The sequence below is a fragment of the Cheilinus undulatus genome, linkage group 7 (genome assembly GCF_018320785.1).
Source record: "Cheilinus undulatus linkage group 7, ASM1832078v1, whole genome shotgun sequence".
Lineage (NCBI taxonomy): Eukaryota > Metazoa > Chordata > Actinopteri > Labriformes > Labridae > Cheilinus > Cheilinus undulatus.
The window spans coordinates 35,926,105-35,953,756 of record NC_054871.1 but is presented as its reverse complement, the minus strand read 5'-3'; the positions used below and the strand labels follow the sequence as shown (position 1 = coordinate 35,953,756).

The window sequence follows — 27,652 nt, the reverse complement described above, 5'->3', positions numbered from 1 at the left end:
CTGAGACAGTCATTTAATTGTAATTCTTATTGGAGATGAGAGAGAGGAAAGTTTAACAAACGTCAGCTTTACTCATGAAACCAACAGACCAAATAAAAAAAAAAAAAAACAAAAAAAAAAAAACAAAAAAAAAACAAAAGGCCATGTCTAACTTCTATACAGTCTGTACCTTGCATTTTTGTTGGCATCTGATCGGAGCATCTTTACTGCCACTAAAACCGGCTGATCTTCAGGGATGTCAAATAAAAACTCTTTATTCATGAACTCCTGCATTCCCTCTGCCTCACACAGGTGCACCTTAGAGACAATAGAAATGAGAAGAGATAAAATAAGTCAAATTTTAAAAGTCCAATTCATCACTTTAAATATGACTTATTAAAGCTGTAAAAAAAAGTGCTTAGGCTTAGCTAAAGCACACACCTCTCCAAACTGTCCCTCTCCAAGCTTCTCTTTGAATGTGAGCAACTTTCTGGGGAACTCTTCCACTACGACATCCTTCCCTGACAAAAGGTCCATAGTTAGAGCAGGGATTGCGTAAGTGTTGCTTCCAGTCACGCCCTGCAGGTTAACAATGTCTGCCTCTGCATAGTGAGGGACGCCATCTTGGATCACAGTAGCTGTAGTGGATTTAGAAGCTGCAGTGCTGGTTGAAGCTGGTACAAAAAAATGAAACTGTTACTTTCCTTGTCAGTGAGAGGACATAAACAACGTTGATTTTTCCTGTAAGGATTGTGTCTACGAAAGAAGAAATGTTCTCCACCTACCAGGCTCCTCGGAGCTCTGAGCAAACTCCGGCAGCTTACATATGAGGCGTGATGGCTCCTGGTAGTCGGGACCCAGGGGAAAAATGCGCTCATAAGTGGAACTAGACTCCTGCTCACTGGTTGTACTCGACTGGTTGTGGTTGTAGGCGAATGTCTCACTCTGTATTGACAAACTTGCAGTTAGTTCATCATCCAGCATCCGACGAGAGGCCTAGAATAAAGGACGTGGGGGGTGAAGTAACAGATCTGACCACCCTCCAACACAGCTCTCAGAAATCTCATTTTTAAATTTGACACATCACTTCAAATCAGTGATGATCTCACCTTCTCCAACATCTTCTGCCACACCTGCCTCCACAAGATGATGACAATGATGGCCACCAGGATGAAGATGATGGCCACTAAACAACCAATCAGAATGCGGGTGTTGCTGTCATCTACTTTGTGAGTGGGGTCTTCCTCTGAGGATTAAGCAGGGAAAGACTGTTTAAATAAAAAGACAGTGCAGTCTGCATCTTTGTGCATTTCAAAAAACATGCTTCAACTGTCAGTTACTTCAAGGTGAGTACAGTTAACAAGTTATCTAAGTTCAAACAAGACTCAGGTTTATTATGTGTTCACAAACAGGTCAAGATTTTCAGGACTGAAAAAGATGTTTATAAACCTGAATAGAGTTTTGCCTGTTCGGTAGCTTGAGTTTCTATTTAGGTGTGCCAAATAATGGGAGCTAAAATTTTGCCTGGAAGAGCTCACTTTCAATGATGCAATTATTTGCACCTGTCTCCACTGCCAGCATGATCTATAAAAATGAAAATCATTGTCATTGTTTTTCTTTTCTTTTGCTCTCAGTTGCTCCTTTTTTTGAAAGCTTGGAAAATGATAGTAAAAGGGAGCCTTTTTAATGACAGTAGTGTCAGCTGAATTACTCTGCAGACTAGCACAGTTCAGACTGAGTCAGTTCAGTACGAGCTTATAAAAGTAAGTGACAGAGACGGAAAACAACTGGACTTTATTTTTTAAATGTATTTGGATGAGATGATACACCTGCTCCACAATCCCTGATCAAAGTAAGCTATATTTAAATCACTTCTCCGTGCTCATAATAAACAAGAAAATACAGGAGATGAGTCACATGCTGCTGTTAGAATCATTTATTGAGAAATCACAGTTTAATTGCTGTTTTGTCAGCTGTTTTTACTGGTGTTGGTTGAGCATGTTTGAATATAGGTCTGTCTCGGCATAGCCAGCATCACAGGACAGGTTGGCCTTGTGATGCTTTGTTAAAGCGCCACAAAAATGTGCATACACTGAAACTTTGTAAATAAGTTTAAAGGCACAGCTTTAATGCTCCCCTTATTGTGTTGTTGGCCTATCACTGTACAATCACACTGGTGGGCAGAGACACTGAGCTCATATGCAGTAAATTGGGAAAAAAACCCTCCTATTCATGCCAATACCACACACATTAAAAACCACATTAAACAATGTGCAACTCATCATTAATATCTGATGTGGTAAACCACACAAAGGCTGTTGTTGCTGTATGCTGTACCTGACTTTCTCTGACTCCTACTCAGCTACAGTAGTAGCATGGAAATAAGTATAAATTATCAATCTTATTGGTTATGGTCTTATTTACTTTTGTAGGTCACATGTGAGTATAAATATACCTTTCAGGATTTTCATTTAAAAAATTCTCTAAAGATCCTAAACTGTCTTGTTCCAGGAAGATTTTTTGGGAGGAATTAGGGCCCAAACTGAGCTGATTTTTCCCTGTGAACATTTGTGATGACATCAAAAGTATTATCAGTTCTGTTGTGTGTTAGTGTGTGCATATGTGTGGGTGGGTGAGCGGGTGGATGTGGTGTTATCACTGACCTGGCGGTAAGTTCGGTGGGAGACCCGTCTTGGGTGGAGCCAGTGTTGTGTTGTACATGGCTGTATCTGAAAGGCCAGATGGCACAGAGCTGATCAGAAAGCCACGTCTTGAGCAATGTTCTTTCGTTAAAAGTTTTTTTTTAATCAAACTTAAAAGAAATATAACCTTACAGCCCGTCAAACTCAGACTGATACATAAGAGAGACAACAGAAGTACTTCTGGTATCCCTCTAGGACACCAATACATATGGGTTCGCACCTTCTTCTGGGTGCAGGCTAATCCCTGTTAGTGTATTTTTCTATTCATTGTCTTAAGATTTGAATGCCTTTCATATTCTTCAAACTATCTTGAGTTTTGTCTGATGTTTCCCTCTTTATTCAGAATAATACACATTCCTGTTCCAGATATTTGTAAAATAAGTAAATAAACTATACAAATCTAAAACTACAAGTCATCTTACTTGAATTACGTAGTTTACCACTAGTTCTTCAGTCCCTACCTGACTGAAAGGTGATCTCGCTGAACAACATCCAGGCATCAGCAAAGTAGAACTGGCACTTTATAGCACTGGCCATGTGATTGGCCAGGTTCATGGTGACAAATCGAGCACTGGGATTCTTCTCGTCCACCACAGGGCTGAAAGAAAGGGGTGTGGCTTCCCAGTCCGACTCAGAGCGAAAAAAACACACCACCTGACGGAAGGCCTTGACATGTCGTGAGAACATGTTGTTGCAGTGGACCTGGACATAAATGAGGTGGCATGTTGGGACTATTAGTAAGACATAACAGGGTATTAAGGGAAGAATAATTTATCAAAAGCCTCACCTTCATGGTGGTAAAATTTCGTATTCGATCGAACTCGAACATTATTTCAACAAAACCACTGGGGAAGCTCTCATTGTTCCAACCCACATAGTCATACCCCGGCCACACATTGTAGACATGGCTTTGTGTAAAATCATCCAGACCACACACGCCATCAGTCAGCTGGCCCAAGCCTTCAGTCATACTAGAAAAAAAAATAAAAAACAAAGAAATTAAGGTGTGAAGAAAGAGGCAAAGAAACATCCTTTAAAGGTTTCCTTTAAAGGTTTTATGATATGACCTTTGGCCACTAGGTGGCAGCAGTGAAAAACAAATCCTCTCTCTGCTGGCTGTGATACCACAATAAAGGCCATTTTCTTTTCCCTCAGCATCGTTTCCAGAACAGAAAGAAGAAACTCTGTTTGTCATGGAGGGCATTATTCACAATATCATAATCCAAACACTACTGTCATCAAACTGATTGGTTAACTCCAGATTTTTTTAACTCCATGAGCAGGATTGACTCAGCTATTCCCATGAGCTATTGCCTAACAGTCAACCCCCATGACCTACTCCTACGTCTGTCTCTTTGCCGTCACCATGGTTACCAGGCAACAACAATGAGAGGGAAGAAAGGATGAGAACAATGATGAAGCGGTGTGATGGTTTGTATATAAAATAAAGAAGGGAACAGTGAATCACAGACAAACCTGTGGATGACGGCGCCGTCATAGACAGAGTCATTAACATAAACAGGGGAAGAAGGCAAAGTCATCTGTTCTCCAGCTGGAGCGTTGTACGACACAAGACCATCTGTACAAAAAATAAAAACAAAATCATTTCTCTGTTTAGTTTCTCCATACATTCAACTCCACAATCATGTTGTACAAAAGCACAATTTTTGGGAAAGTTTTTAAGCTTACTATAGCTACCAACAAAATCAGAACTAACTAATCAACCAGAACTTCAAAGCTTTTAATTAATTTTTTAATTAGCAAAAATCAGGGTTCCTACACGCTTTTAAAAATGTCATTTGAGACTTTTTAAGACCTGAAATAAGAAAAATACCACTATTTTAAGAACAGCAAACAGTGAAAAATGAAATGCGTGTGAGATTTCTCAGTACCCTGGACCAGGGCTGGTTTTCTTTATTCAATGAAGTGTTTCTGAAATGTCAAATAATATCAGACAAAGACATGTTTGGCCATAAATGTCAATGTAATGTAATACTTCTATTCTACCAATATGCCCTATGCGGGTGATATTTATGATTTTGATTCTAAACAGTTTAATTATTTAAAAGCAGAATAATATTTTTTTCAAGGAAGATTTGTTAAAATTAAGGTAGACTGCACAATTTTTTAAATGGGAAACTTAGCAGACCTAATGTTAGAGAACTGGACTTGTGTTTTACAACAGTATAGAGTTTATTTAATCACAGGGAGTCAGATACAATCAGACCAGGAAATTTAGAACATCAAACAAAGAATTCTCTGAGTTATGGAGAATATTTATGCAATCATTTGTGGAGGAAGATGAATAAAACTCAATATAAGGTTGGCTAGAGAAAAAAGACTGGATAAGAACAAGTCTTAGTCAGTGTGCCTTTTAAAAGACCTTTCACTGGCAACAATCAGACATTTTAAGACTTTTTATGACCTTTCAAATGTGTAATTTAAGACTATTTAAGGGTCTACAGAAACTCTGAAGAGCATGCAAACAGGGAGCATGTGTGTTAGTAGAGAATAGATTATTCAAAATGTCTTAAAGGGCATGGTGACGCTTATATCAGAAGCTTGCCTTATCAGAAACGTCACAAAGAGTGAATCAAGATTCAACTTTCTGCTTCACATATTAACTTAGTCTTTATCCTTCAAGTGATGTTTTTTTCTCAAAAGTATTCTCTTTAAGAGCACTTGAGAAGCACAAGAACAAAACTATATAAAATATTTCAATTCACCCTTTTAGCAGACTGGGTCTCTTAAAGCCTTTAAAGTTGTTCTGTTGATTTTGTAACCTTGCAAAACAGATAGATACACCCGTTTCTGTGTTTCTCACTGGCGAATCCATCTTGCAAAGCTCCCGTCTGAACAGTTTGGGCCTGGTTAGAAAGTGACAGGACCAATCAGCAACGAGGGGCAGTACTTTAGGGCGCGGCAGAGTAGTGATATAAGCAAGCAGCGACAAGAGGCCGGTGCAATTATGGCAGAGTTTTACTGCTTTATCCATTTTTGGCACCTACAAAATCATTTTACATGGTTGTTGAGCATGAGAAGATTTGGCTAACAGGATCCTTTAATTCTGGCTGTAAATCTGTCCATACAGATTTTAGTAATTTCCCTTTTACTCGGTCTAGCTGCTTTTAGACATTTCAACAAATCTCACTAAATAACTAAAAGTTAGGTAAAAGCGCTTTAGATCGGGATTTTTACACTTAGCACAAGAGCTAATAGTGTGCAAAAATACAGAAGCGGCATGAGCACTTTGAGCATTTTGAGCACAGGAGCAAAAATACAATGCCTATGAAAAGTATTCACCCCCTTGGATGTTTTTCCTTTTATTGGTTTTATAAATCAATCATAGTCAATGTAATTTGGCCACTGTTGAAAAAACTAATATAAAATCTTGACTAGAGTTCACCAAAAGTCATATGGGAGACTTCATGGTCAAGTGGAAGAAAGTTGGTCTGATGAGACCAAAATGGTGCTTTTAGGCCATCAGACAAGATGCTATGTTTGGCAGACATCAAACACTGAACATCACTGTGAAGCACAGTGGTGGCAGCATCATGCTGTGGGGATGCTTCTCAGCAGACGGCCCTGGAAGACTTTTAAAAGTGGAAGGTAAAATGGATGCTGCAAAATATAGAAACATCTAGGAGGACAATCCTATTCAGTTTGCAAGAGAACTACGGCTTTGGAGGAGGTGTTTTTTTTCCAGCACTACAATGACCTGAAGCATACAGAGAAAGCTACACAGAAATGGTTTAAAGACAACAAGGTAAATATTCTGGAGGGGCTGAAGTAAAGCCAGGAGCTCCAACTAATAGAAATTTAGGCCTGGACTTGAAAAGGCCTGCTCATGCCTGATCACAGTGCAACCTGACAGAACTTGAGCAATTTTGCAAAGAAGAATGAAACAAAATTGCAGTGTGCAGATGTGCAAGCCTGACTGAGACCTATCTACACAGACCCAGTGCTGTGATTGCACCCAAAGATATATCTACTAAATACTGACCTGAAGGGGTGAATATTTATGTAGTCACTTATTTCACATTGCATAATTTCATTAAAATGACATGACTTTGTAGAAACCTGTTTTCACTTTGATATTAAACAGGTTTTGTTTTCTATCAAAAAAGCCAAATTACACTGACCATGATTGATTTATAAAGTCAATAAAAGGGTAAAACATCAACAACATGATGCAACAAGGGTTGCATCATTTTCTAGGCACTGTACATATTCAGAATGTAGGCAGATTTTTAAAATGTACATCTGTGCTAAAAAAAAAAAAAGTGTTCAAACATTGTACAGTTTTTTTCCTGAAAAGATGACAAATAATCAGCTGATCCTGATATCTATCTTTCTCACTCATTAGCCTCTCTGGTCCTCTCTCCTCTCACTTCAGCGTCCTCTTACCCAGCCATTCACAGCCGTAGAGCTCCACTCTCATGCAGACGTTCATGGAGTGGTCTGTTACAGGCATAAAGCGAACAAATCGGGCAATAATTGGCGGCTCAAGGTCCTTGAGTACGATGTCATAGGCGTTTCTGTTTCCTTCAATCACCTGCAAGTAAAAACACACCCTGACCTTCTGAATGGGCTTAAGTATGATTGAGAATGACTGACTCTTAGTGATAATAAGTCAAGGCCTACCATTATCATTAATAGATAATAAGAATGAAAATGTCTGTGATATGGACTATCTCTGCAAGGTCTATAAACAGAGTAATATCAGATATAAACAATAAGAGACCATAAAAATATGACCAAGAGGCAGAAGAAGAGTATCAGTACAGACTGCATCTTTATCAGAGGTTTGTAATAAAGGTTCAAAGAGATCATAACGTGACACACAAACATAAAAAAACATCTTTGTGGGTTGATTTACCTGCTTGCCCTGCCTGTTTCTCCATGAGATCCAGCGGCTTCCATCACGGCTGTACTTTATCTTGTACATCTGGGCAAACTCGTTACCGATGCCTCCTGCATGTCGACCCTGCGTGCCCACAAGAGTGATGAAGTGGAGGGAGCGCAGGTCGATCTGGAGAAACTCTTTCAGGTGGTCCGGATCCACTGTTATCTCCGGACACCAGGCGCCATCGCCCTCCTCAAAGTCCAACCTAGAAAAGAGAGCAAGAGAAGGAGGGAGAGGAAAATTATGGAAAAAACTGTGGGTGGATTTTCATATTAGAATTATAGCAGGAAAAGGAAAAGAGGAGAAAAATTAGGACAGGATGGAGAAGAAAGGTGAGAGGAAAGTAAGAGTGAGTGCGGTGGTGGATTTCAGTCCTTGCAGCCTGTTATGAAAACACCAAAGTGACAGCCTGGGCCGTAAATTCATTAAAGTGCTAATTTTGGGTAAAGGGCTGCCTGGGGGACAAGGGGGAGCTGGGCAAGACTGAAAACACGGAGGGATAGGAAAAGTGTATTACATCATTATCCTGATACTTAGCAGTGGCCACCCAAGTTCTTCTAACAGACACACACACACACAAACAAGGCTCCTCAATCATGCGGCTGTGAGTAGAACTGATACCCCAGTTTGTGGTTCACAGCAAATAAACCAGCACAGGCACCTTGTAGGATCAACCACCCACACACAAGCTCATTATCAGGGTAAACATACGGTGAAACATGTGTGAGAGTTTGTCTGAGTATGTGTGTGAGAGAGAGAGGAGGGCACCTACCTGCCATATCTAGCAGCCGTGGATTCAGACCACTGGCTGGAAGCTGAGATGTCCTCGTCCTGTATCTGTCCTCCTGACATGCCCAGAGGATACCGGCACACACCTGGGAAGCAACAACAGGATTCATAATTAGACTAGAAGGCAGAAACAGATGAGAGGACACTGGAGACAATCATGATGGTCAAGAGATAAAAATCTGTTCAGTGATGTTTGTAGTTCTGAAAGAACTTTCAACAATCAGCACTAGAGATGGAAGCAGTGATGAGAGGCTGTTTTTAAGAGCAGAGTTCAGTTGAATCCGTCATCAAGAAATTGAAGGACTGTGACACATGTGTAAATCTGCCTGGATCAGGCAGTACTCAAAAAACTGAGTGAGCATGCAGGAAGGAGACTAGTGAGAGAGGTCAACTACACAAGTATGACTACTCTGAAGGAGTTATAACCTTTAGCAGCTGAGATGGGAGACTTTGCATATGACAACCTTTGCCAGGGTTCCTAACCAGTCAAAGCTTTATGGGAGAGGGGCAAAGAGAAAGCCACAGTTGAAGAAAACTCATTTTAAACTGGACTACAGTTCACCAAAAGGCATGTGGGAGACTTGATGGTAAAGTGATAGAAACTATTTTGGTGTAATGGGACCATATGGTGCTTTTTGGCCATCAAACAAGATGCTATGTTTGGTGGACACCACACACAGCACATCACCACAAACACACTATCCCCTCTAGGAAGCATGGTGGTGGCAGCATCATGCTGTAGGAATGCTCCACAACACGTTTCTTTTCAGCAGGTGGCCCTGGAAGACTTGTTAATAGGGCTGGACGATTATGGCAAAAATCAAAGTCACGATAAATCAAACTTTTTACCACGATTATGATAAATGAATGATTATTCCACCCCTTGTTCTGAAAATACTTGTATAGTTATAAAACAAATAACTGAAAGGAACAGGCACAGATTAACAATTTATTGATACAATTTAAATCAAAACACACATCAGCTGAAATGAAAATCTTTTTTGTAAAAAGTTAAATTTTCTAAGAAAAGAAGAAAATAAAGAACTTGCATTTCTTGCTCACAAAATAAATTATTTTTATACTGTTATATAAAAAGTAGTAAATAACTTTGCTGCTCATATAACACACTCAGCTCCGTGTTTGAGTTTTAGTGGATTGAATGGGAATGAGCACATGACTAATACTTCTTCTTGGATTCCTCCTGGGTTTACAGCAGGCAACATGTCTCGCAACACCTGGCTACCTACCACGTCACTACACAGCCAGTAGTTTGATTTAAGGAGGTGGTACATGAGAAGAGAGAGAATTAAAAGGGAAAAAATGGAATAATTGACACAGCAGATTTATGTTGGTTAGAGGCTCTAAATGTCAGTTTCAATTATTTGTCCATTAATTGCCCAGCTCTAATTGTAAAGGTAAAGGGTAAATTGAGTGCAGCAAAATACAGGAAAATCTGGCAGAACAATGTTATTCCGTCTGCAAGAGAACTACAGCTTGGGAGAAGATTTATTTTCCAGAAGACAATGACCTGAAGCATACAGGGAAAACTACACAGAAATAGTTTAAAGACAACAAGGTGAACGTTCTGGAGCGGCCGAGTCAAAGCCAAGACCTCAATCCAATAGTGAATTTGTGGCTGGACTTGAAAAGGGCTGTTCACACCTGATTCCTGTGAAATCTGACAGAGCTTGAATAGTTTTGCAAAGAAGAATGGAGTGAAAGGAGTGTTAGCCTGACTGAGACTTATCCACACAGACTCAGTGCTGTGATTGCAGCCAAAGGTGCATCTACTAAATACTGACTTGAAGGGGGTGAATATTTATGAAATTGCTTATTTTACATTATATATTTTTATTTGATTGATGTTCCAGTATAGAATTCTGTTTTTATTTTTACATCTGAGAGTTTCTTTTTGTTACTTTTTGGTCAAAAAGATCAAAAATATATTGACCATGATTGATTTATAAAACAAATAAAAGGGTAAAACATACAGAGAGGTGAATACTTTTCATAAGCACTGTATTTCCATGTAATTGTATATCCTTAGGGTGCGTGTTTATATGATGTCGTCAATATATGTCAATAAAGATTTTATTCAAAAAACAAATGTGTTCCTTTGTCTTTAAAATGGGGGGGGGGGGGGGTTCAGACTTCCTCTGTTATATAATTTCTATTATGAGTAACAGTGAAATGTTAGATTTGGTTAATAATAGCATGGGCCATGTTATTCTCATAAAAAGGGCAGATATTTAGCTGGATTATCATGCTCTTAGACATGCAGATCCCCTCACTTCTCTCAGACCAACCACAGCGCCGGTTAGAGTTGAAAACTCAAAATCAAAACCATACAACCATTCACCAGACACCCTCAGGTATTTCAGTGTGACATGCCTTAATTCTCAGCATCTGTCAAAAAAGCTGAAAAAATGTGGGGAATAGTTCTGGATGAAGGGAGGGGAGTCAATGTGAAAAGGCCCCACACTAACATGTACATACACACACACACAAAAGCTGCTGTTCACTTTTTGCACTAAAATTGTGGTTGCTTTATTGAAATAATAAGCTCAATCCATCCAGTGTCTGCCAGTCCAAACAGTGTTGGTGTCAAGCACATGTACAGTGACTGTGTGTGGGGAAGCTGTCTGGTTTGAGGTTATCACGCCCCCACCGTGCGGTCAATAGAAGCGATATGCCCTCTGTTTCCTGCATGCCCCTCCACCCCCTCATATTTGTTTGAGCCCGTCTCCTCTCTGTCCTCCTCTCACTCCTCCTGTGTGGTCCAAACCCTTCCTCTTCTCATCTGTCCTCCACTGTAGCGAGAAGTGTTAAACGTTAACAGCATGATTTGAAAACTCGTCATCTCATTAAGTCTCAGCAGGCCGGCGGCTAACTGAGCGTGACACACATCTTTTAACCTTTACGGACTCTGAATGAATGTTTCTGTGTCTGGGTGTTTCCAAGGCTAAAAATGAAAGGGCACCTTTTCCTTGCGTGTTATCTACAGGGTTGGGCTGATCTTGTGTTTTGAACTAACACTGATAACTCCACCTAACAGGATATGACCATCAGTTAGCCTTGAGCAAGGATGAAAGAGCCTTTGGTAGAACTTTTTTTCAGATTTTTCTGTGCATGTGATAGCCTTGGCTTGCTGCTTTCAGTCAAGCTGGAAGCGGAAGTTAAAGGAAGACCCTGTTAGCTTGGCCCCTTGTTTTTCAAAAAAACCTTTGAGAAAATGCCAGCAACAGCGGCACTTGAGGTTGAAGGCCTTTCTGTCTCTCTTCTGCTATTCTTTCCATCTTCTTCCCTTCATGTGATCCCTTCTTCCTCTTTTCTTGATCTCCTCAAAATATTTGCTTAAAAAGTCACGATGTGGAAGCCCCCTGAAGGTTTTGGGGCCGCGACAGATGACCTTAAACAACATGCGTGTCTAAACTTGGAATGTATATCTGCTGACTGGCAGAAGTACAGGTCATAAACCCACATCATCAATGTTAACAGAAGGACATGGGTCAACTATTAAGAAAGAAATCATGTTGAACAATTTTTTGTCAAATTCAGATTCTGTTGATATTTATCATCATGCCGATACATGTCCAGCGGTTAACTTTCCTGAATTTTTTCTGTTCAAATTAGTTATTTGAAATCAAGAAATGTGGCTCCTCGCAGCAAGAAAGAAAGTTGGAGGAAATGTTAAAAAAAAACTTCATCCAGGAAGACGTTTGTCATACATTTCACAATTTTATTGCAAAATGGATATACAGTTTACTTAGCGAAGAAGGCTCTGCTCAGAAGATGCTCCCTGCATTAGTCAAGCAGCATACTTTAACTTTCCAGGGAGCACACTGCTAGAAACTCCCATATGAATAGATATATTTATGACAAGGGGTACTGTATACAATAGAATGGGTTCAAAAGCAATAAATCCATAGTAGCATGAATATGAATATGAGGGTGCAACAAGAATTCTGTTATAAAGGAAGAGGCTGGGGTGGAGGAGGTTAAGCTTTTTGCCAGCAGCAGCAGCAGTGTGGTGCATCAGCATTAATGAAAGCACAGATTAGTGAGAAGTACGTCATATTTAAATACACCACTGTGTTGAGAGAAAGAGCTGTGGACGCCTTTTAAGGGCTTTATAATTGTATTTTTTGATAATGCTAAGATATTTGATATTTGACAAAGATGTTCATTTTTTAATGAACTTTTGGAATTGCATTATCCACAGTGTGGTGACAGAATTTTCCACTGTGTAGACAAAAAACTCACACTCTCCCTCCTGGAGTCCTTTTAGGCCACATTGATTACCATTAAAACCACATATTTTCATTCTACTGCCATTGCAATACAGAAATAAGAAATCCTGTTAATTCCTCTGTAATTCAGTCATTCAGATGTAATAATAATTGCACACAAAAAAATGCTGCCAAATTTTGCCATTTTTCAATGTTTGCAGAGAGGCATTGTGGGAGAAAATTACCCTGTTTGAACTGCTAGGATATAACAGTGACTGAAGGCCAGGGGAAAAAATTATCTCAACTAAAACTACTTTGGATGTTTTCTAAGGATATAAGAGTCTGGTGTGTATGTGTATTGAGAAATTAATGAGTGTGTGTGTGTGTGTGAGTGTGTTGGTGCAGCCAAAACACACTGAAATCTGTGCTGGAAAAAATGTATTGATGAAAACCAGGAAAAACTGAATTTTTGTATCTCATAGCCATGGTATAAAAATCATGAATTTGATAATATTAGGAATGCATCCTGGACTTATCCCTTCAAATTTGTAGTTTTTATGGGTTTTCATCTGATTCATTCATTTCTTATGTGATTGATGTGTCGTGACGTTATATGGTATTTACAGTAGGTTACATTATATAGCAGAAAACTGCTGCTTTCAGGGTTATAGGGATTAAGAGGGTTAATAACCAAGATTATTCATAAGAAAATAGCCTCTTTGTATTCCTTGCAACCCTGTCTGCATCATAAATAAAAGTTTTGAAAACCAAGAAGCAGCCAATCCCTGCAGAGCAGAGTGTAAACAATACAGTCATGTGCGTCCACCTGTTTATGCAGGTGCACCTGCTAAAAAGTGGCGTTATTCAAATAAACATACATTTATAAGGTTAAAAGTATGAAAATGAATTCACATTTGCTATACATGATGAGGACTGGAGTTAAGGACCAAAAAAGTTTCTTCTTTCATGTTTAATATTTTGAAATATATCCAATGTCCTAAAAGGCCTTTAAGAGGGAGAGTGTGATTTTCTAAAGGAGGGCCTAAGAGTTAAATGGACTAAGCTGATGGTGAAGACTGCTATGTAGAGTGGCCATCACTAAAGACTAATTCCATTCATACACATCCATACACATTTACACACCACTGACGCAGCAGTGGGAGCACTCTGGGGCTATGTGACTTGTCCAAGGACACATCAACATGTGAAAGCAGGACTGAACTGGCAGCACAGAGGATCAACTCTACCTACTGAGTCTCAGTTGCTCTCAGCACAACAATGATGGCTTCATAATGGCACTGTGACATTTTAAAGGAGGCATGAGCAAACTCTTCCAGATGTCTACATAGCCTCCTACTCCCTTCTTTTAACTTGTCCGTTCCAACCTTTGTTTCTGTCTCCCTTCATCCTTTCAGCCCCAGTAATTCATTCCCCCTGTTTACACCCCTCCCCTCCCCTCCTATCCAGTTTCTCTATGCACACCAAAGTGCCTTGGCTTAAGCAGACAACCACATCAAGAAAAATCATCTTCCTTTTCTCATATTCTCAGCATATTAGTGGTGTCCTTGGCTCCATGAATGTAAAACCATTTTAATGAGGGTTGTGGTTTCCAAACGGCATGTACGATATCTGTAGTAAAATATAAATGGTCAGAATTAATGTCAAAAGAAACAGCAGATTCTCCAAAGTATGATTTCAGATCAAACAGGGAAAGAGAAGATGTCAAAGTGCATCAGTGTTTTAAAAGAAACTCAGGAATGGTGATAACTGAATCTAAGGAGCTAGAATAATTTCTTTCCTAAGACAGCCTAAAGTGTTGCCTTATTCACTACCATGTAGAGCCCGACTGATATGGGATTTTTGGGGCCGATGGCGATACCGATATTGAGGGCTAAAAAAAGCCGATAACCAATATATCAGCCGATATATGATGTATGATATGATATATTAAAACGCTGTATAATAGTCTTTTATGAGATAATGGTGGACATGTGAATTAACAATTGCATTTATCTTTGTTTATTTCTCAAAGATGCAGCTTAGACGATGTTAAAATGCTGTAATAAGCTCTTACATGAAAAAACTAGCAAGCTATCCTTGACGTACTCTAACAGCATGTTTCCGCAAGGACGATATTGTCATGGGCCACTTAAATGTAGTGTTATATTGTTTTATAAAGTCACAGCTTACCATGGAGTAAAAAAAATGCAGTTTCTCTCGCCTTTTCTCTGCTCTTAGTCCTCTGCTGCAGCCGAGTGGGCTGAGTTCAGACACGGACAGAAAAGAACAACAAAATTCCACGGAGCAAAAAAATCAGTTAATTATTGGCCGATGTTGATTAATCTGTGATATGCTGTAATCGGCCCGATTAATCGGCCCGCCGATAAATCGGTCGGGCTCTACAACCATGTACAGTGAAGACAGCTAAAAGACAGAAAAAGAGATTACTCCAATACATAATCTCATCTTCTCTCCAACTGTCTCCACACTGGGATGACAAATACACACAAACTGTGCAACTTAACCATAAGCACAACAACTGTCTGGGACTTAATTGAAGAAAATAGGAGTCATTATCAGAATCTTTAACCACATCCTCCACAGAGTCATAGAGGCGAGTTTCAATACGGCATGCCGGATGTGCGACCGCTCCTCCAAATGTTGGTTTTTGCTGTGTTTATTTATCTACCCAGCCCACTCAGAGGTGACCCCTCGGGTGAGCCAAGGGGGAAGGCGAGTGTGTTCATATGGACTCACAAACCCACACACACACACTACTCATCAGGCTCAACATTTGGCCACAGTATCTAAAAATATCACCCCAGAAAAAGGTGGAAAAATACCAGCCTTGTGTGGTGGAGGAACAGAGAGAGAGACATGAAGGAGTAATGGGCCAAACCTCCTCTCCCTCACCTCTTGATTTTTACCGCACCAAGGCTACTGAAAGGCAGGTTTGTTCTGCCATGTTTGCTGCCTAACCGTTGCTCAAAATACAGTCTCACACACATACAGAGTGTAGTCACGCAAGGTGATGTTCACACCTGTAGGAAAACTTATCAGTTATGAGCACAGTTGGTTGTATTGATCTTCAAATTGTTGTCTGCTTTATTGTAGGGAAAGGCCATGACAAGTTTCCTGAACAGTGGACATAAACAAGAACGTCATCTCAAATCTGAGACACTTTCTAAAGCTGCACAAACAGATACATGTGCTGTATATCCTGGCCAATTTGAGTGTGAAAAGTAACGTGGGAGGAAAAACAAAAAAATGACAGAAACCTGGCTGCATAAATATGTACAACCTGTGACTTAAACTTTGTTGAAGACTCTTTTGATCTCATTACAGCATGTGGTCATTTTGAGGTAGGGCTTTATCAGCATGCATCTCTACTTGGCAACATTTTCTCACTACTCCTTGCAAGAAAGCACTTCTAATCTGTCAGATTTTGAGTGCATTTCCTGTACCGAGCCTTCTTCAGGTCATTCAAGAGACTTTCAGCAGAATTTAAGGCTCTGGCTCTCCTCTTCACCTTCGGCTTTTTAGTACCTAAAGCTTTTGTTCAAAAATTGACTGGTATTTAAACTATTCATTATTTCCTCCACCTTAACTATAGCCCGAGCTCCAGCTGAACAAAAACAGCCCAAAGGCATGATGCTGTCCCTAACATGCTTTGCCGCGGGTATGTTTTTTTTTTTTTGTGACCCCCTGCTACCAGGTGGCTTGCAGAAAAAATACTAGTTAAGCATTTAGCAGCTTAGGAGCCATTCCTTTGCCTAGTAAAGAGCTAAACTAAGCAGTTATTTTGAAGTAATAACTGTGTGACGACCAGCGACAAGTCTAAGAGGAAAAGCATTTTTAATTCTTTTTAATAGACTTTTGTGGTTACAAATATGAAACTGTTGTGTTAACCAAGACTCAAACTTGATTATGACTCGAGTCTACTTTTCAGACACATGATTTGAGTTTGACTCAGCTTTGATTGTCTTCATAATGAGAAAATAGAGTGGAGGACATATACTTTTTTTTAATTGTTTATAATTCTTTGTATAAGGGCCAAATGATTTATGCACTTTTAAGCAAAGCCTGGCAGGTCACCTGCATGCACATTCATGTTAGGATGCCTAAAGAGGCACCAAAAATGGTTTATGCTTGCAAAACCTGAAATACAAGCAAGGACAAGACTTAAACTTAGACTCAGAAACTGGTGATTAGACTTAGAATATTTTCTTGCAATTCAGATTTGGACTGGAATACTGAGGACTTGACATTTGACTCAGACTTCATGTCTGGTGACTTGGTAACAACAATGGCTACTGTAAGCTATGATTTTAGGCCAAAACAACTTTTTAAAGTTGAAAACATGGATGTGGCCGCCTTAATGCTGGCCTCACAGAAACTAAGCTGTGTGACAGACTGGCTAAATACAAATATGTCATTAGGACCTTACCATTACGGACTAATTATGGCCATTGAAGTCTTGCCCAAAAACCTGAGAGAAGGTGACAAATCCAATCCTTTTAATCAGACTGTTTTGTTCTCATGTCAACCCAGTGCCTATTTATATTTTTTATATCCTTGAGATATTTCTACCAAACTATCCTCCTGATGCAATTTGTATGTGACTCTGTGCCTCTGTTATGATGTTAGGCCTTACTGTCTTTCGAACTGTTATTTAGTTGCAGTTCTAATCAGTAGTAGGTTCACCATCATTATAACACCACATCGCAAAGGAGTGATTTCTAGATCATTTTTCATTTCATTTTAATGTGTTGTGGTTAGTCGAGAACGTTTTTTTGCCTTTTTTTGGTGAAATCATATTTGAAGTACTTGTGCAAGAAGGCCAAGCATAATGTTAGCAAACTGATTCAGTAATTAAAACAAAGAAATATCAATCAAGTCAAGCACTTTAACTTTTTATTGTAAAAAGGTCAAAAAAGTCCCTCCTTAAAGGGTGATAGGGGTACAGTGATTTAGTTAAATCATTGTTTACATCCTCACAAGTAGAAGCCCCACAGTTGAAGTGCCTCTTAATATCCGACTGCTCTGCCAGGCCTTTGCTCGTGTCCACACCTACTCCCCCTCTACAGAGAAATAAAGTTCGCCCACTCACGAGTAGAATGGGAAAGACAGGGATGGTATAACTCCATTGCTTGGGAATTTTAAACAGGGGAAAGTTGGCATCACTCAACATCTCAGCTCTACTAAATTCAGCTATGAATATTTCCAGACAGTGGAAAAATGAGCCTCTTCTCAATGCAGCAGAACGAAAGCATTAGACAGAATTATAGGTGCATATATCCTGCTTCCATATATTAAGGGAGGTTGAGATCGGGGCTGTTATTAACACTGGAGCTGATTGTTAAAAAAAAAAAAACACTGGTGGTTTTTGAGTGAAGAAATCTCTGGGGTCAGATTAGAGGTACAAAACTTTGTCTTGAATACTGAACGTGTTGAACTCTGACCATGATCGGATGCACAAACCGTCCTTTCCATGACTTATGAGTGGTCCAGAACTGTTCGATGCACACAGTATACACACAATCCACACGCACAGACACACAAGGGCTGGGGAGAAAGACAGAGCTTATTTGAATGGACTTTCCTGCTGTCAGAATGTCTGGTATGCATTAGCCACAGACTCCAGTGGGATAGCTGGATCCACAGCATGTGTGTGTGTGTGTGTGAACATAAGCACACACACAATCACACACGCACAAAAAAAAAAAAAAAAGCTGTGAGAAAAGAAAGAGGCAAAGGAAGTCACTCCTACGGTAGTCAGACTCTTAAATTCTTATTTAAATGAAGGTGGGAAGATGTCTCAACAAAAAGAACATATTCAAAAGCCTTTAGCTCATTGCTGAAAGCTACAATACTCTGTACAAAATGTGAACTGTATCAAGCATCCCATGTTCATTCACATCTGTATGAATGCGTCAGAAATAAAGCTCTTCATGTAAACGTATAGTAGGATGACGTGGATTAAAGTAACCACACTATGGTTACTCAAATACTCCTACAAAGAATCTCTGTGATCTCTATCTCCCTCTCCCTCTCATTGCTTCTGTAAAATGCCTCGTAAAACTCTACTATCGCTCTATTTTATTCTGTTAGCTTTGGCACAAAAAACACATGAATGACAAACAGGGAAAGCCAAGATTTAAGAGTGTGTTGATGCGTGCATCTGTGTGTGTATTCATGCATGTCGGTGCAGCTCATGCTATAAAACTGTTTAAGAAATTCAACGTGCAGGCAGAGGCTCCACATAACAATTGTGATAAAAATTAAACACAACAACTTCTTAACTTATAGCTCCAGAAAAACATAAGAAACAACTGTGGCAGTGGCAGTATTTCCAGACATCAAATAATGCAATGACTAAAAAAATCAAGATTTGCTGGGGTGCATTAATTTGAAACAGTGTAAACATTTTTTGACTGGAACTACTTGAGAAGTTCCATAGATGTCCGAATATCAGAAGTAAATGGACACTGATGGAACTTCCAGAGCCAATCACAATCAGAAATACACCAAGACCATGGTATAAAGATTAAAAAATCCAAGTTCTGAATCTTGCTACTCTGGGGTCCTCCATGCTTTAAGCTCTGAGCCATCTGTATTGTAAATGGACATTTATCACATTGTTTTAAGGACATATTGCAGACTTATCTAGGATAAGACAAGTCCTATCATGAAATACACTTTAATTCTTAGTCTAGCAGAGAAGAAGTTTAATTTTGTGGTTTATCTCTTTTGGTTACAAATTAAAATATAAAGCAGCTCAAGGAGAGATGGACATGGAGAGAGAGAGACAGAGAGAACTTTAATGGTTAGTTGACTACAGGTAAAACCTGACCAATCAGATTTGACTATAGTAATCCTAAGTAATGAACGCCCCAGTTAAAACATTGCTAACATGCTTTTTGAAAACTGTTTTGTTGTATTAAAGGTGGTCTTCATTTTTTTCCCCAAATAAAATAAAGATGCTCCGGGGCAAAAAGATTTGTTTTGTTCATGAAGCAGAGTGATGGGCAGTGAGAACTACAGTTCTCAGCCCTTGCATATCCATCATCCTTTGTGCTCCGCTTGGCTTGTTCTAACAGCACGCTGTGAAATAATCATGAAGCATTACAAGACGGAGATGTTTTAAAGCTGAATGCAAAGCTGGAACTACACTCCAGACATGGCTGCTGCACCGTGTCACTCCGCCCAGTGGTTTACTCAAGAAATAGTTCTGAGTATTTGCTTCATTGTCGTAATGTTACATAATTATACGTTATTATTTCATAGCGTGGTGAATGTGCAGGTCACAACATGTCCACGTGAGCGTTTTGGAGTTGATGGATTGTGTATTTGAAGAGTTTGATGAGGGAGAGCCGGAAATACTGTCTGCTTACATTGAGTTGGCACAGCAGGTCCCAACTCAGCAGCGCCGATCTAAAAATCGCCGACAACTAAAGGTGACAAACCTATTACTAAGATTATAGGAATTATGGCAATGGGCGAATTTGCCAAAATGTTGAAGTATCCCTTTAAGTTTCAGAGATTATGGAGGCTCTTTAGAAGGTTAGTAAACACTGGATCCAAAGTACAAGTGTACAGTGCTTAACAAATTTATTAGACCACCCTAACCTAGAGCACATTAATATTTCTTGATTAATATGTCAAATTATAGTTATTTACTGGCATTCCTGAACAGAAAAAACAGTGGTTGAATGTTATGCTTGATTCATTTCTGACTTCTCAGAGAAGCCCAGTGAGCCGGCTCAAATTTGGGTCAATTCAGTTTGAAATCCCTCATTCCTGTTCAACATGGTAAAATGTCGAGAGCTGACTGAAAATGAAAGAGTTCGCATTAAAGCACAGGTGGTCTAATAAATTTGTTAAGCACTGTATATTTTTAAGCCTGATGCACTTTTTGGCCATTTCGTTATAATAAAGTGCATCTGTTTTTTAATGAATGCCAATGTCACTTTTTTCCCAATAAGTCTTCTTTTGTTTCGTTTTTTAATACCGCGAGATTCATCATGTTTTGTATTACTTTATTTCTGGCAGCTTCATTTATTGTGTTGATGTTTATATTATCATGTCTACCTGTCCTGCGCTGAGTCTCAGCTGTTTAAACTGACTATGAGACACTTCAAGTCAGCTGCAGTTGATAATAAATATGCTTTAGAAAATAAAAGTATGTATGTATTCTCATACAACCTCAAAATTTAACTGAATTCCCAGTTTAAGTATTCTGTCAGATGTATTATTTTGAAGTTGGAGGTTGGGTGGAGTAAAGCGGGAGGATGTGGAAGTGAGGGGGCATTTTTTCCACTGTTGTTTCTTTCTTTTTCAATTCTGCTCAGTACAGTGAGGTCATTTTGTTCTGTAAACTCTGGATTTAACCTTTCTGACTAAGCCATTATTATCACCATCTTATTTGAGCACTATCAAGCATTATCCTTTCAACAATAAAAAAACTGAGCCTGATAACCGAAGCTTTGAGAGTGAGGTCATAAACAGAAGCCAGATATAGGTTTTTGTTGGCAAATATCAGCTGTTTTTCAACAGTTTCAACTATAACCAAAAACCACTCTTTGCTTCCCATTTGACTCTGTCTCTATCCACCAAATGCTGCTACCCTCTTTCCTTGTTAAAAATTATGGGACCATTTTCTTTGACATTACAAAAACCACCCAAACAGCAAAGAGAGCTGGAGAGAGCTGTGTGTGCTGGGATCAAAGAGCCCAAAGCAGAGAGAGGGGACCACAGAGACGCACTGAGCCAGAATCTGAATCAGTTGCAGTCTGGACTGGAACCCAAAAACACAACCCAAAACTCACAAAAGCCATTTTATAGTACTGCAAACTTCTGAAAATGATCTCATTCTAGTCTGAGAAATCGGAATCATTACACAGAAAAATGACCGATGCTGTTTGCACTTCTCCTGGTAGCACAGACCTGGATTAACCTGGGATGTGACGGCTCCAAACAGGCAGAGGACGATGAGTAGGAGGAAGTGAACATCCCACAGGAGCTTCATCCCAAACACGCGGACAAAGACAGGTTTCCAATCTGAAAGACAACGATACAGGAGGTTACACAGATGTAAAACACATACTTGTATGTTTAACTCTACTTATCTCTCCTTGCAGTTCAAGTCTTAAAATCTAACCGCAGAAGTGTGAGAATCTTAATGTTTACTGAAGATCAAATATTGAAAAGAAATATGCGAATAAAAAAGAAAGCATTTTAATTTAAGATCACACCAGGAGGTTATAACGGCTAAAAATAGCTCGGTAAATTAGGATTATAACCATGTTTTATTTTCATATATTTTCTCTGTATTCATGGGAACCAAGCAGTTGTTTGGATATACAAGGGAAAAAATGGAGTTTAATTGGAAGCATGTTTTTTATTTAACCCAATAAAATGACACAATGGTGGCCACCAAACTGGAATTTCCACTTACTTAGTGATTTATCGCACTGTGAGAAAAAGCCAGTTAAACTCTGATGATATTTCTATATCAAACATACAAGAGCGAAAGACGCTTTTTTTATTCTTTTATGTTGTTATATAATTCAGACTAATTGTAGGAACAAATGATGAAAGACTAAGTAAAGGCACAAATGATGGAGGAAGAGGAAAAAGTCATAGACATGACTTCAGCTGGACCAACACAGCGCCAACCAGCCGCCTCCAACTGACCACTCAGTCTAACAGACAGAACACAACAAACAATGAGTCTCTACTAGTCTGTGTCCATATTTTATTCATTATTTCTGTCCACACTTTAAAAAAACTGACAAAAGAGAGAAACATCCACCCTTTGTAATTTTCCAGGCAACACAGCTCATTACATTTTTAAAACAATGCGAGGATGTGTTCAGTTACACGCCTAAAAAGCTTTCACCCACATTTGATAAAGTTTCCACTTAGTTTCGCTTCACAGCTCCATGTAGATCTGCCCAGGAAGGAGCTGCTTAAAGTCTCTGTTATATAACTGGGGTTAGTTTTATTGTTCACACCATGTTAATTGCATCTCATATAATAAAACTGCAGCGAATGAGGTGCTGTAATGTTAGCAGACAGAGATCTAGAAGTCTGTACGATGCGTCTCCATTCCCATGTTTTTGTTGCTTCATTGTGATACAAAAAACAGACTTTATGCTACAACTCCAGTGTAAATACTAAAGAAACATCACCACAGGGTTATCTAAACCCAATTACTCATGACACAAAACAAGACTACCAGAGAACTGTGGGAATATCCACAGACACACATGAGCGCGCGGGTGTGTGTGAGACATTTCCTGGTGCTCTTTGCCAGCCAAAAATAACATTTTCCTGACATTTCCATTGAAATAACAGAAAGATCAGCAGCATGCTGCTCAGAGCTGCAGACCTCTGGTCTGGTCAATAGACTATGCTGCTTTACAGTTAGGTTTTCATTTTCTATCTGTTTTCTTTCAGTCATTGCTAATTCAATAGTTCACATAATGGGGGAGCTTTTAAGGGGAGCTCTAAAGAAGTTGTCAACGTGTAGGTTATTATTTTATTTTATGTACATTAGGTTTCCTGAAATATAAAACCAATAGTATAAATATCTCAGTGTTGTTTGTTCACTTATTAATTACATAAATGGATTAAGATTGTCAACCACCTGTCTCCACAAATCAACTAAAATCTGCATCTATTCCAGCTGTGTCATTCATGCATGGCAGCGCTGCACTGACATAAGGCCCAGTATTACGTATGTACCTGAACTTATCAAGGACTTTATAGCTATAACAACATGTTTCCTTTGATTGTCTGTTTTTAAAGTATTTTTGCTCTGATTTTCTCCAATAAAGCGTGTTGTGTGATACCTAAGTTGTTGTTACTGTGCCTGAACGGCAGCTTACTGACAGCATTGACTCCCTGCAGAAGTGGCAGAATGACTGCTAACTCTGATGTTGAACATGCTGCACTGATATATGTATTTATGTGCATGTAACTTGGAACGTCGTGGTGCTCATTGGAAAATGGGGCTCCCTCGAAAGCCACTGTATAATTCTACACTGGCTACTTGTGCATATGCTGCTACTATCATTATTGATGTTATAACCATAAACTACATCATAGAAGACACATTTATTCTTATGATGACCATAAATTTGTCTTCCATTTGTTGTTTCTTTTGTCCCTCTTTCTGCATCCCCCTCTTCTGCATCTCTGTACTTATGTGTTGTTGCCTCAATGAAACAGGGCCAGCAGACTGCCAGCACTCCACTTAAGCCCATTCTAACTAAATCTCTTACTCATATAGGCTACGTTCACACTGCAGGCCTTAATGCTAAAGTCTGATCTTTTCTCAGATCTCGTTTTTTTTGTTTGCCTGTTCACACTGCAGTCAACTTCCAGAAGATCAGATACGTATCTGATTTAGAACCACATTCGAAAGTGGCCTGATTCTGATTCGAAAAGGTCAGATTCAATGTGACTTGCGCTGTTCACACTGTCAGAGAAAAATAAGACACAAGTCACATGTGAGCAAAAAAAATCTGACCCAGGTCACTTTTAACTGCAGTGTGAATGTAGCCATAAAGGCCAGGTTTACAGGTTTACCGGAACATGTCCAGTTAAGTTTGCTCAGATTTCCAGCAGTGAAATGACTTGAAATTTGGTGATATGAAAAAATGGTTGTGGCACTTGTTAAATCACATGTATAAAGGCTACAGCTCTCAAGATGGTGGTCCAGGCCAAACTCCCAACCTTGTCCTTTCATTGTATGTCATCCCCCACTCTTTCATCATTAATGATTCCATCCACTATCCTGTTCTCACATGGAAAAACTAAACCAAAAATTTCATCCTTAAAAATTTTGAAGAACATTTATAGTTGTGGTTTGAGTGATAATAACTTCTATTAATTAGGCCTGTCAGAATTAATGCATTCATTGTGATTCAATAAGGTCTACAATTAGTGCATAACTGTTTGCTTTATTGTTCTCATCAGTACACTTCAGTTAAGCCACTGTAGCTACAGAACAGTAAAATAAGCACCACGGTGTCTTAATATCTAATCTCTCTTTAAAAGTCATCAGCAGGCCCGTGGACAAGTTAAAAGTCATCTGCTTCTTGTGTTGTCAAACATCTACCTTTTATTTGTCACCCCGTTTTTAATAATTTGACTGCCCCACATCTAATTACTATTTTTTGGTAATTAAAAGCATTAAAGCTGGGCACCAGTTCACCTCAGCAGGCTCCATTTAAAAGGCTACAGTCCTCAACGCAGGTTTGAATCCAGTTCATATCAAACAGTCTCATTTGTTTCAGTGGCAAGATGCACCAGTGTAGATTTCATAACCAGCTCTAAACTCCTTACAAGAAAGAGCGTTAAGAAATCTGGTCCACAGACCTGTGACATTAACGACCTTCTGACTTGCCTCTTTCATTGTGCCTTTATCATAATCTCACTGCTTTTCTTACTTCCATTTCCTGCTGTTTTGGGTTACTACCACTTCCCTGTGAGACCCCTTCTCTAAGATTAACTTCTGTTGGCTTTTCATAGCTAATGAAACACAAACACCTGATGGCTTGTGTGCATTTGGAAGTCAAAAATGTGTTTACTATGTGCAAGGGAATGTTCATGTAAAGGCTGTCTGTACTATATAAGGGAGGGAAACTGACCTTTGGTTGAAAACTCTCAGCGGACTGTACTGGTGTGTTTGCAAGCTCTGGCCCATTCACTGCCAATCACTGACATTTTACGTTACTGCTCAAACATTTCAAAAGCTTTCTCTGAGTTGGACATGGGTTCAGTCTCTCAGTCTGCAGTAATTTTTATTAAGAGTTAAATAACTGCAGGGTTCAAAGAGGAATTATTTTGATTTTTAGTCCCATGACTGTTTATCAACAAGCCAAAATTTGTTACACTGAAAGCTAGCAGTCATCCTAAAGCATTGCTTGGCTTCAAGCTTAAGAAAGTTTCCAAACTTTTAAATCCTCGAATACCTTAACTTAAAATAAAACAGGGCCACATAGGCTTAGTAAGCTCTTATAAGCTTAGGAAACTAAGAGCAAAAATTGTAGTCTACATTAAAAATGCTAAATATCATTTTTATTTTTACTCTTTTGCATTTCATAACTGTCCATCTGTGGAGAGAAGGAGAGAGTGGGTATATCATGAACCAGTGCGACTTTCCCTCTGTTTCTGCTTTCCTGGTCGACTTCCCATATTCATTCATTTTTTTGTGTATGAGTATTTTGTTCTTCCGTGGCAGTGTATCAGCATTTTTGTCATGGAGAATAAACACCACTATAAAAACACGAGGAGGGCAAAAGATCCTGCCAAAAATATATATAGACAACTTTATGTCAGCTGTGATGGACAACCTATCTCAGAATAACTGGCGGCCTGTATGTGTGTGTGTCTGTGCTGATTTGCATGCACTGTTGCACCAATTGTCCTTGATACCTCTTAGAAGGCTTCTTGGATGTACAGGTTAAAAAATATTGCCATAAAAAAATCACAAATAAGCACAGCTTTTCAATTAAATCCTAAAACATCCTCATAAGGGGCGGAGCTAGGTGTTGCCAACATTAGGAGCCCAAGACTGGGGGGGCGGTGCATTCTTCCTGCTTTACAGATGCTACTTAAATCTATCTTAAGTCAGTTGTATTCATGGAATGCAAATATTTTATTTGGGAGAAGTAAACGTGTCTATCAAAAAAACAATGTCTATGATTTTAAAGTGAGTTGAGTATAAACCATAGACTGCAGAAAGAATTGGACAAACCCTGTGTGACGTCAGTCGTCTGCTTACAATAGGCAGACTCAAACAGCTTTTGAAGCCAATCCGTGGAGGCTTCCATATTGAAACTGTGGTCTCAACCAAACTTTGGATCAACCTAATGGCCCGCCCACCAAGCGCGACTTCCTGTCAGCTAGCTAGCTAGCATTGTGGTTGACAGAAACATAGCCTTTGCCTGTTGAGCTATCTGTCAATCAAATGAGGTGGGCCAATCAGTTTATTCCTAGAGTAAAAACCGGCTGTTTAACAGATGACCAGACAGGACTTCCAATATTCCTGCAGCCAGCTTCAAGTGAACACTTGCGGTATTGCAATTTTTTGCACTTCTGTGTTGGCTTCATTTTTCAGGACTGAAGGTTGCGGCTTGGTATAAACATTATTCAATAATCAGCACCTAAGTATTGAGTATACACCTGTAACCTAATAACCTATGTTTATTTCTAAATTCCAAAGGCAAATAGTATAACATGATTTAAAAATTGACATTTCATCTACCATGTGATCAATTCCTTCTGCTCTCTCTTCCTCCTCTAATCTTTAATTCTCTCCTTTTCTCTCTCTGCTCTACTCATTTATTCCTGGATGGAAGTTTCCTCCACTGAAAGTACATATAAAAACAATGAGTTCTTAGATTTATGACCATAATATTACCATTGAAAGAGCAAATTTGATATGAATCTTAGTCACATAAACTCTTGGCACCTCTGCTATTTTTTCTGTAACAAGCTCTATTATCTGACCAACAGTTTCATCTTCTGCCTCTTTTTGTCTTCACCTGATTTTAAAACCACCAGTGGCTTCACTTTCTCTTCTCTCCTTCTTCTCTCTTTCTCTTTTTACTTTTTCTTTTACTTCATGCTTCATGAATACTCAAATCTGTACAGTCAATACAACCTAAGCCTGTTCTGTAATAATTCTCAACTCCTCTCTTTGCTCACACATTTCCTCCACCCTTTCCTTTCCTGACATCTGTCGTTTCTCTCCTCCCTCACTCTTTATCAGCTCTCTTCTTCTGGAGAATCTTCTTCTTCTTCAGCTGTGAGGGATTTTACAACTGTCCTTCACTCAACACTTTTATTTATTTTTATCCTTCCTTTAACTTTAAACAATTAAAAAGCAAACCACACCCATAGGTACAAGGCATGTAAGCTTTACATGGAGGATTTACCTCAGATATGTGTAGGGGGGTCCTACCCCAGAAATCTCTGAGCTTTGAAAGCTTTACTTCTTTATTGTGGTGTGTTTTGTACCAGCTGAAGGGGCT

The 27,652-nt window shown here is 39.2% G+C and overlaps 1 protein-coding gene across 2 annotated transcripts in view; it reads right to left on the bottom strand.

The window, feature by feature from the left end:
- ddr2a (discoidin domain receptor tyrosine kinase 2a) overlaps nt 1–27,652 on the bottom strand; it is a 50,054-nt gene that overhangs the window by 4,311 nt on the left and 18,091 nt on the right. The window contains exons 2-13 of one of the 2 annotated variants that reach the window (XM_041790879.1): nt 21,552–21,665; nt 8,360–8,462; nt 7,561–7,792; nt 7,089–7,236; nt 4,158–4,260; nt 3,469–3,652; nt 3,143–3,383; nt 2,643–2,708; nt 1,089–1,225; nt 765–975; nt 421–653; nt 170–297 (exon numbers count right to left, since the gene is read on the bottom strand). In XM_041790879.1, the coding sequence (XP_041646813.1) occupies nt 170–297; nt 421–653; nt 765–975; nt 1,089–1,225; nt 2,643–2,708; nt 3,143–3,383; nt 3,469–3,652; nt 4,158–4,260; nt 7,089–7,236; nt 7,561–7,792; nt 8,360–8,462; nt 21,552–21,633 (1,868 nt within the window). In that variant the 5' untranslated portion in view covers nt 21,634–21,665. The remainder of the gene's footprint in view (nt 1–169; nt 298–420; nt 654–764; nt 976–1,088; nt 1,226–2,642; nt 2,709–3,142; nt 3,384–3,468; nt 3,653–4,157; nt 4,261–7,088; nt 7,237–7,560; nt 7,793–8,359; nt 8,463–21,551; nt 21,666–27,652) is intronic. The other variant, XM_041790881.1, reaches the window with a different exon arrangement.